Genomic DNA, 10,262 nt, shown 5'->3' with positions numbered 1-10,262 from the left:
TATTCAAGTGTTGGCAGGGCTCTAATTTCAGTTTTATCTGGTTTCCAGAAAGAATCTCATTAAATACCTTGTCTGTTTTACAATCTGCAGCAAAAGCAGCATCCTGAGCTGACCTGATGTGACTGTGAGGAACAATGGTTCACATTTCAGTGTGACAAACTGTCCTGTTCCCCACAGCTCTGCGGGGAAGGCCTTTAGGTATCACCTGTGTGACAAGAACCTGAGCCAAACTGAGGGAGTTTACCAGGATGAATTTCAATATCCCTGGATCTCTGAAATTGAGGACAGGCTTTGCAGGAGATGGTCTGGCTCCATCACAAACTGTGACTGACCTGCAGCACCTGCAGCTGACACAGCACAGCTCTCCCACCCACCATCCTGCACAGAGGAGCCACCCACACACCTACCTGCACCAGGTGCTAGCAAAACGTCAGTCAGGAGTGAGGGGATCATAGAATCAAAGAATGGTTTGGTTGGAACACACCTTGAAGCTCATCCAGTGCCACCCCAGCCATGGCAGGGACACCTCCCACTGTCCCAGCTGCTCCAGCCCCAATGTCCAGCCTGGCCTTGGGCACTGCCAGGGATCCAGGGGCTGCTCTGGGCACCTGTGCCAGGCTCTGCCCACCCTGCCAGGGAACAATTCCTGCCCAAAATCCCATCTATCCCTGCCCTCTGGCACTGGGAGCCACTCCCTGGCTCCTGTCCCTCCAACCTTTGCCCAAAGTTCCTCTCCAGCTCTCCTGGAGTCCCTTCAGGCCCTGGAAGGGGCTCTAAGATCTCCCTGGAGCTTCTCCAGGTGAACAATCCCAGCTCTCTCAGCCTTTCCTCATAGCAGGGAATGCTGCCTAACAATGCTTCCTCAGAAAGAAAACAAGTTCTCCTTGGGTCCTTACAGGAGTGGCTGGAAGGCCCTGGTTATCCTGGGAAGGACATCCTGCAGATTTGTTTGGAAGAGGACTGAGGTGTTCTGTGCCTTACCTGTGATTCTGACTGTGAGAAGAGATATTAAATCCCTAACACACCTTAATCAAGGGAAAATGTGGTAACAGCAGCCTGAAACCCCCCAGGTGAGCAGAACTCCCCAGACAGGAAAGAAAAGGCCAAACCCAGCAGCACTAATATAGAGATTTTATTTCAACTGTATCGAGTTGTACAGCACATTTTGTTTGTCACAATGCCATCAAACTGATTGGAGAGGTTTTGGCCAGCACATTGTGACGCTGAAACTCACAGGAGCTAAAAGCAGTTTGGACTAATGGCCTGAATGGGAGGGCCAGCAGTACCTGGTATCTGGCTTCCTCATCTCTTGCAGTCATTCCAACACGTGCAAAACAGGAGCAAATCCAGCTTCTTCTGCCAGGCTGTGGTCAGGCTTCCAACGACTGCCAGGTACAAGGCAGGGCAGGATCTGAAGCAAGGTGCCTTCTCTTCCCAGAGCCGTGTTGGTTGTTCCCAGTGTAGAAAAGAAGCAGAGTCTAAGTACAGGGTCTTCAGAGGACGAGCTTCACTCACACATCAGGATTTACAAAACCAGACTGACAAGTCAAAGGGCAGGAAAAGGTCCTTATTTCATTCCTTCCAACAGAGATGACAAACCATTACCAAAAGATCTGATATCACAACAGTGTCAAGTCCTTTGCCTTGTTAGCAGAGCACTGTCCTCACAGGTCCTCCCTGCCACACACCAAGTCTCAGCTCCTGAAGTGCAGAATATATTGGAAAGAAAACCTATACTTCTGCAAAGAAATGCCCCACTTTCAAACTCTTCTTCCTGACTAGTATCCACAGATGCCTTACAGAGGAGGCAGGATGGATGCTCCCCGAGGGACCTAGGGATTACAAGCCCACTGAAGCCCACTTTATAAACCTTTCTTCCTTTCTAAACCCAGTTCCTTGTCCTTAGGATGAGTTGGGATTCCTGCTCTCTAGTTTAAAGGAGAAGCAGAGAGGCAATTACAAGTTGGCAATTCTGAACTTTGACCGCTGTACAGGAGACAAAAAAAGAAGTCAAATTCAAGAGGCATTTCAGGTAGCACTGGGGCAAGTCAGAGAGATTGTTTCCACCTCTGAACACATGCCACACGTCATGGTTATCACTGCAGCTTGGCTGTACATCCTAAAGTGAAAAGCACAGACTGTAGTGTCTATGTCAGCCAGTGCCCTTCCCCACCCCTGTTTTGGTATTGATGCTTCATTCTCCCTTCTTCGGGTTACATTAAGTGCACAGAAATATATAGCAGCATTTGGACTGAAACCCTCACATACACCAGACAGCACATTCCAGGAGGTAAAACAACACATTATGGCCTATACCCTCAAGGTATCAAGTTTTCAGGATAAAGAGCAGTAGGAAATGGAGAGCTGAGGGCAGAAAAGGGGAGGAAGAGCAACACAGGAACACGAGTTCTGTTTCCATGCCAGGAGAGGATCAGGGTGCCATTCCTGTGTTAGCACCAGGCTGTGACACGACCGCAGACAAAGCAGACAGGCAGAGCAGAAGTGAAAAGCCAATCTCCCATCTCCCCGTGGTGCTGGGGGCAGGGACGAAGTCCAGTGCGACACCGATCCCAGCGGAGCCTGAAAACCGACACGATCTGCTCGGCCCTTTTCAGCTGGAATGAGTTTCTCTTCAGAGCCCGAGAGAAAATCAATTAGTGATGGCTAATGAGTCTTGTTCACCAAGCTGATCGCAAATCACACTCATGGAAAGAGAATCTACAGATCTGCTCCAGGCTGAGGCCCTTCCAACGCCCGCGGGACCATCGGGAGCTCGCCCTGCTCCTGCTCACACAGCAGGCTGCCTGTGGAGGGGGAGGTGGTTCTAAACATCCCTTTCTATTGCTTTGGGGGGACTTTGCACAGGCAAGAGCTGTCAAAACGTTGCTTTCCAGCTCACAAAAGGAAGAGGTTGTGATTCTCTCTCAGCCCTAGGCCATCAGGGCTACAACACACGGGCCCACCGGCTCCAGGGTGGGGACACAGCGAACTCTGAGCCCCTCTGCTCCAGCCCGCAGTGACGCTGCTGCAGACAGTGCATTCCAGCTTGGTGCTCAAGTGTTGTGCCAAAGGCCTTCACAGTTACCCTGGAGGCAGAGTCACCCTTCAAACCCACAAGAGAAAAGGCTGGGCTTAGACAGGTCCCTTGTCTGGCATTCAGCTGGAAGCTGTGGCAATGGGTTTCTTCATATGTTGGCTCATGAGCTCCCTGGCACGAGACACTTGGATATGGTCGTAACAGGAGTTACAAACGAGGACAGGGTCATACAACTGCTGATCAGGGATGGGCAGCTTCAGATGGCAGCAGGTAGCACAGAACACATTCCCACAGTTCCTGTCAAGGAGAAAGAAAACCAGTGAGAAGAGAGCTGGGACCACCACAGCAGAACTTCAGCAAGCACAAAGGGTCCAGGTCAGGGCAAAGCACCAGCCTGATCGAGGATTGTAAACATGTTTCTTATTCTGTGGTCAGCAATGCAAGCAAACTGCTGGGGCTGACAGGGGCTCATTGCTGTCCCAGAGAGAGATCAAAGGCCTTGGAAAAACAGAAACAAGAGCAATGTAGCATAGAACTCTGCAGGGAACTGATGAGGCCTGGCATGTACTAGGAAGACCCAAAACCTTTTCCTGGGAGCTGGAGGGAACAGAACCTGGCAAAGGGGCATTTAGTGACAGCAGGCTGAGGAGAGGAGGGGCCCAGAGCGCTGACACTTTTACCTGCAGTGGTGCCTCCGTTTGGCCAGCCAGAACTCACAGTCGCAGTTGAAGCAGTGCGAGGCCATGTGGTCTGGGACCCACCGCGTCACCTAGGGCAGACACCAGTCAGCTCCTGTCTGCAGCCACCCCTGGGGACAGCTCTGGGCACGCTGGGGGTGGCTCTGGGCCACACCTCACAACGAGCCTACCCCACCCCAGCCAGCAGCAGCAGCAGCAGAGGATGTGTCAAGGACACGGGAGGCTGCTCACTTTCAGACCACTCTCTGCTGCTGTGCCCCCCAAGGTGAGCTGCAGAAGACATTCCCTCCCACTGCACCACAGCCCCAGCGTGGGACACGCACCTCAGTCTCCTTCTTATCCACAGGCTCCCAGCTTGCTTCCGACAAACAGTCCTCACTGTGGTCAGAACAGAAATCCTCTGTGTCGCTGCCATCCGATTCCTTCAGACACGTCTGCAAAACGAGACCAGGTCACCAATCCCCTCTGCTGCTGGGCACACGCCCCAGGGCACGCCCTGCTCTGCACACTCTGTGTTGCTGAGGGGCACCTGCGTGGCTCCCGAGCCCCCAAACACGGGGCAAAGCATCCATGGGATGGAGGAGTTTGGTCCTCGAGCAGCAGAGATATCTCTGGGATATCTCTGGGATATCTCTGGGGTATCTCTGGAATATCTCTGGGATATCTCTGGGATATCTCTGGGGTATCTCTGGGATATCTCTGGGATATCTCTGGGATAAATCTCTGGGATATCTCTGGGATATCTCTGGGATATCTCTGGGATATCTCTGGGATATCTCTGGGATATCTCTGGGATATCTCTGGGATATCTCTGGGATAAATCTCTGGGATATCTCTGGGATATCTCTGGGATATCTCTGGGGTATCTCTGGGATATCTCTGGGATATCTCTGGGATATCTCTGGGATATCTCTGGGATATCTCTGGGATATCTCTGGGGTATCTCTGGGGTATCTCTGGGATATCTCTGGGGTATCTCTGGGATATCTCTGGGGTATCTCTGGGGTATCTCTGGGGTATCTCTGGGGTATCTCTGGGATATCTCTGGGATATCTCTGGGGTATCTCTGGGGTATCTCTGGGGTATCTCTGGGGTATCTCTGGGGTATCTCTGGGATATGTGGATGAGGACATGGCCAGGACGAGGACACAAGTGACAGAGGAACAATCTTTCCCACCCCGTCCCGAGGGGATGGGGAGCTGTGGGTTGGAGAGGAAGGTGTGCAGGGGTGCAGGGACCCGCTGTGGGGTGTGAGCAGCCCGTACTCACAAAGTCATCCTCGTAGTCCATGGGGGGCTCGGCCGGAGGGGCGCAGAAGTGGCGAATGTCCAGGCGCAGCTGCAGCTCCCGCACCTGCCGGCGCAGCTGCTCCACCTCCTGCTTGTAGCTGGCCTCGATCTGCCGCAGCCGGTGCTGGATCACATCCGTGGGGAAGGGCAGCCCGTCGTCGTCCAGGTAGAGGGGAGGCACAGGAGAGGGACATTTTGGGGGCAGATGCTTGGGACCAGAGGCTTGTTTCGGGTGGCAGGGCAGCCAGAAACGGCTGGGCTTCCCAAAATGCGAGCTCACGTGGCCAGCACAGGCCGAGGGCTTCCCACCTTCCCTGCCAGACCAGGGGCCACTGAGGCACAGGCCTGGGGCCCGCAGGGGTTTGCTGCTCAGCCTCTTGCTGCAGCAGCCATAGGAGAGGAGGTGTCTGGGTGCAGGCTCCCCATTGGGGAGCGATGTCACCATGCCTTGAAAACTGTCCCAGTTGGACCCCAGGAAGGAGAACTCACTGCTTTGGCTCTGGGAAATGGGCTTGCGCCATTGCTCCAGCAGGAGCCTCCCCGGCTGGCCAGGCTCCTCAAAGGGCACGCTCCTGCCAGCATCACCTCTGCCCTTGTCTGCATCTGGGCACGGGATACCCAGGGCAAAGCCTGGGATGTCCTGAGCAGGGGTGCCTGGTGCCAGGGACTCCTGGCTGGGAATGTCTTGGTGGGTGGTGATTCTTCTGGGACAGCCTCCTGCATTGGACACCGTGCCAGCAGCCTTCAAAGGTTCCTGGGGACAGGTTTCCAAATGCTTTCCAGAACTGGTGGAAACCTTGTTGCTGTTTTCCTGTCCGGAAGGATTTGGATCTGCACCTACGCCATCCAGTTCCTCCATGTGTGTTCCATTTCCCTTTTCTGCCTCCACGGGGACACTGCTGGCTGGCACAGCAGCCTGACTGCCCAGCTGCCTGCTCGGCCCTTCGTGCTCAGCACAGCTGCTGCCTCGCAAGGGAGGGTTCTCCTCCTCCTCCTCCCTGGGCCGTGCCTCTCCTGTGGCCACTGCAGCACCTTCAGCCCCCTCAGTGTTGGCATTCCAGGCTTCCAAGCCCACCCGCACCTCCTGACAGTGGTTGTTCAGGTTGGGGTCACTGGATGTGCGTGTCAAAGGGCTGCTGGAGTCACAGGCTGAGAGCAGGTCATCCATAGATCTTGTCTTTGGTAATCTAGAACCCAAAAGAAAAGCAAATCTCACAATAAACCCCCTGAAACTTCCTTGGTTTCAGTCAAAACTGAGATGAAGGCAGGGAAATACTCCCCATTACAGTTCCAGGGGTGGGTGGAGAGGGACACTGTGAAATGCACACCACCACAGTGTGGCCTCCTGCCTTGGAGGTGCAGCAGGGACCTCCACTCCTCTGAGGGGCTGGGGCACTGCTACAGAGCTCTGGCTCCCACAAGGAAGATGAGAACAGGGAAACTACAAGAAGGGCAGGAAGACCTGTGGGTACACAACACGCTGAGCCTGAACCTCTAAGCTCTTACCTGTCCAAACACCTGACACTGAAGTCCTGGCTCTGGGATCCGGGGGGCATGTAGATGTCCATGTCCTCCTGTCCCAGAGGGTGTGGTGAGGAGGCTGGCAGGTACATGGCTGTCCAGAGGTGCAGGGCACGCACGTGGCACACGGGATGCAGCACCTGCGACACCGCCCGGTCAGAGCCCAGCCACAGCAACCCCTCCAGCCCTCCCCAGGGCCTGCCAGGGGAAAAGCCTGGAAAGCTGGGCCAGGAGCTCTACTGACCTGCTCGGAGCCAGGCATGTAGAGCAGGTTGTGGAAGTTCTTATTGCCGGCCCGCAGCAGGGACCAGACGGAGCACGTGCGCTTGGGGATGTTGTGCATCTCGCGCTCGCAGGGGCTGTTCCCCAGGAAGGTCCCGTAGAGGCAGGAATACGTGTGCTGCACCAGCTTCACCTGTGCCATGCAGGGGGAGCCACACTCAGAGCCACGGGCAAAGGGGGCTCCTGCCCACAGGGGACACATCTTCCCCTCCTCTGGGATGGCTCATGCACTGCCTACCCCGGGTGACCTCAGTGCTGTCCCTGCTTCCACGCTGGGCAGGACAGGGATCACTTCACTTGAAGGGAAAGCAACATTCAGCTGATAGCAAACCCATCCCTCTAGAACCAAATGACTCTTCAGAACCCTCTCTTGCATTTTTTGGTAAGACAGAGATTAATTTTTTTCCCTATTTTGTTTCTTTTTCAAATGTTTCAGACCTCCACCATCCCTTCATGGGAGAACAGTTTTAAATTAAAAGAAAACAGATTTAGATGAGATGTCAGGGAGAAATTGTTCCCTGTGAGGGTGGTGAGGGCCTGGACCAGGCTGCCCAGAGAAACTGTGGCTGTCCCACTCCTGAAAGTGTCCAAGGCCAGGATGGACAGGGCAATCTGGAGTAGTGGAACGTGTCCCTGCCCATAGCAGGGGATGGATAGAATGAGATGGACCTTAAGTTCTCTTCCAACCCAAACCATTCTGGGATTCTGTGATCACCTCACAATCTCTCAGGTTTTGCAGACCTCTTTTCTCTCAACTCCAGTACTGTAAAACATCAAGACTTTCCCTCTGTCTCTGCTCACATGTTTGCATATGTATTTCTTACCAGAAAAGCTTCATTAAATTCGAAGAGGCAGGGAAATTGCTTCAGAAGCTGATGAACAGCATCCAACCACTGGAGAAAAACTGGGCACTGCTCATTCTGATCTTCCACCTTCTCCTGGTGTCCACAGCGATCCCCAAACTTATGACCAAAATCCAGCCAGTCCGACTCAACAAGCACCTGGAAGCCCTGTGAATGAAAGAAAAAACAACTGCAGAGACTCTGCTGAGGACACATGGCAGGACAAAGCAAGCCCCATCCACCAGGAAAGGCTGGAAAGAAGTGCCTGCAGTGCCTGGTGTGGGAGCAAAGCTCACCAGGGCTGGAGCTTTCCAGACACAAACTGACAGTTGTTATGTCCATGCAGTGACGAGCTCAGAGAATTCAGAGTAGGGAAGCAGCTGAACTTTGAGCACAAAAAGATATTTCCCACAGCACCTCCCCAGGCTGGGCAGAGGAGTGAGGAACAGTTCACCCAAAACAGGCAGGAAGAGAACAGGGAAAACTCAACACCCACCACAGCAGCTCAGAAACACCACTAAGCTTATTCCCAAAAGCAATCCTTCTCCTTTCCACAGGGATTCCAAGACAAAAGCTGCCCTTGAACAGACATGAACTGCAGCAGAGCACAATCCTACCTCCATGGTCCTGTAGTAAGGGTCCAGGAGAATCTTTGCCAGTGCCACGATCTGTGGAGTCCTGTCCCAGCCGTCAGAGCAGTGAACCAGCACTGGACGCCCTTCTCTGTCCACAGCACTGGAGACCAGCACTGCTGCCTTCAGCATGACAGACAGGTGCTGCAGCCACTTGGTGCTCTCCAGGGCTGAAAGCCAGCTGCAAGGGGGAAAAAGGCAAGAAAATGGTTGCTTAGCTCTCCACTGAAGGAAAAAAAAACCAAAAAAAACAACTTCAGCTTTCTTGGAGCCCTCAGTGAAAATCAATCTTTTCTAAAACATGTCCCAGAGGACAGGGGCAGCCTGGAAAGAAGGGCAAAGAATCCAACCCCAAATTTAATTTTTCTCAAATAAATTTTAGAAACCCCCAGAGGACACACACAGCCAAGTGACACTGAGACAGTGCCACAATCCCTTCTGGATTAATGGATCAAAATTAGCAGCATTCAAGCACTGTGAGCACTTTCCCATCCCTCCATTTTCTCAGGTAGAAACCTGGGATAAAAAAAGGAAAAAGGAGTGAAACCCCCCCCAGGTCACTGACAGATCAGCTCATCAGACAGATCAGATCATCAAACTCAGCTAGAGAAGAGTCACTCACTTGCTGGGGTCTGGCACCTGGCTGCAGACAGCACGCAGATACTGGAAGCTGTTCCGGATGGAGTGGATGTTGGCCATGCCCATGAACACGACTTCACAGTTGGGGTAATACTCTGATACGAGAGACAGGAACATTTAGAGAGAGCTACAGAACATTCTGAGCTGCGAGGGACCCACAAGGTCCAAGAGAATCCAACTCTGCTGCTACTGCCTCCACACCCCAGTGCAGCCGCCCCTCACACACCACTCCTGGTGTTCATGGAGTCACTGAGGTTGGAAAAAACCTCCAAGGTCATCGAGTCCAACCATTTCCCAGCAGTGACACATGTTCCCAGGTGCCACATCCACAGAGCTGTTAAACCCCTCCAGAGGTGGGGACCTCTAACACTGCCCTGGGCAGCTGTGCCAGGGCCTGACAACCTTTTAGTGAAGAAATCTGCCCCCATATCCAACCTAAACCTCCCCTGGCTGCCAACCAGCACCACCAGGTCCTTTTCCACTAGGCAGCTTTCCAGCCACTCTGCCCCACAGCGGAGCATTCCAGTGGGGCTGTTGTGACCCAAATGCAGGACCCAGCACTTGGCCTTATTGAACCTCATCCAATTGACCTTGGCCTGTTGATCCAGCCTGTCCAGATCCCTCTGTGGGAACATGCTCAGAGACCAAGCACGAAAATGCTGTCCTGACCCTCAGCTGTGCCCTAGGAGCCACTGCCAGGCCCAAGAGGAAGATGCTCTGGGATGTTCTTGGCCCTTGGTACCTTCGCATTCGCAGCCGCCTCCCTTGGCCCTGTTGGCCACAGCTGCTGTGTAGGACCTGGCATCGAGAATCAGCAGCTTCTGAGGGGTTCCCACGTTCTCCACGCCCGAACACGCTGTCAAGGATGAGTCTGCAGGGACACACAGACGTGACATGAGCTCCTGGCACCTCCCTCCCCTGCAGAGAGTCACCCACACGCGGCGGTGGCGGCGCAGAGGGGCCCAGGCTGTCCCCTGGCAGTCCCCGCGCGCTGTCCCCCGTTGAGAGGGTGGCAGAAGCCGTCTCACCGAAGTCGGCGTCGCAGGGCTCGCTGCCGTCGCTGCTCCCGGCGTGCGGCGCGGCGCCCGACGCTCTCACGCCGGGGTTCAAGGCACAGGCTTTGGCAATGGATGTCACCAGGTACTCGTCGTCGGCGTTGCGCCAGCCCCACCAGCTGATCTCGGGCTGGCTGCAGCGCGCGATCACCGCCCCGCTGCGCACGTGTCTGCGGGGACAGAGCCTCGCTGAGCCCCCGAGAGCTCCCTGTGCACAGCCACACCCCAGCTACTGCTCTGTCTGCTGCAGCAGCTTCTCTGGCTCCA

The 10,262-nt window shown here is 54.3% G+C and overlaps 1 protein-coding gene across 3 annotated transcripts in view; it reads right to left on the bottom strand.

Moving 5' to 3' along the window:
- Positions 1-1,116: 1,116 nt before the first annotated feature.
- The window catches only part of MTMR4 (myotubularin related protein 4), a 46,322-nt gene continuing 37,176 nt past the window's right edge, over positions 1,117-10,262 (bottom strand). For all 3 annotated transcript variants that reach the window (XM_058854371.1, XM_058854372.1, XM_058854373.1), the window contains exons 9-19: positions 9,969-10,165; positions 9,683-9,811; positions 8,924-9,035; positions 8,287-8,482; positions 7,652-7,837; positions 6,790-6,960; positions 6,531-6,685; positions 5,005-6,211; positions 4,059-4,169; positions 3,718-3,806; positions 1,117-3,334 (exon numbers count right to left, since the gene is read on the bottom strand). In XM_058854371.1, coding sequence (XP_058710354.1) covers positions 3,157-3,334; positions 3,718-3,806; positions 4,059-4,169; positions 5,005-6,211; positions 6,531-6,685; positions 6,790-6,960; positions 7,652-7,837; positions 8,287-8,482; positions 8,924-9,035; positions 9,683-9,811; positions 9,969-10,165 — 2,731 coding nt within the window. In that variant the 3' untranslated portion in view covers positions 1,117-3,156. The remainder of the gene's footprint in view (positions 3,335-3,717; positions 3,807-4,058; positions 4,170-5,004; positions 6,212-6,530; positions 6,686-6,789; positions 6,961-7,651; positions 7,838-8,286; positions 8,483-8,923; positions 9,036-9,682; positions 9,812-9,968; positions 10,166-10,262) is intronic.

The sequence above is a fragment of the Poecile atricapillus genome, chromosome 21 (assembly GCF_030490865.1).
Source record: "Poecile atricapillus isolate bPoeAtr1 chromosome 21, bPoeAtr1.hap1, whole genome shotgun sequence".
Classification (NCBI taxonomy): domain Eukaryota; kingdom Metazoa; phylum Chordata; class Aves; order Passeriformes; family Paridae; genus Poecile; species Poecile atricapillus.
This window is presented reverse-complemented; position numbering and strand designations above follow the sequence as displayed.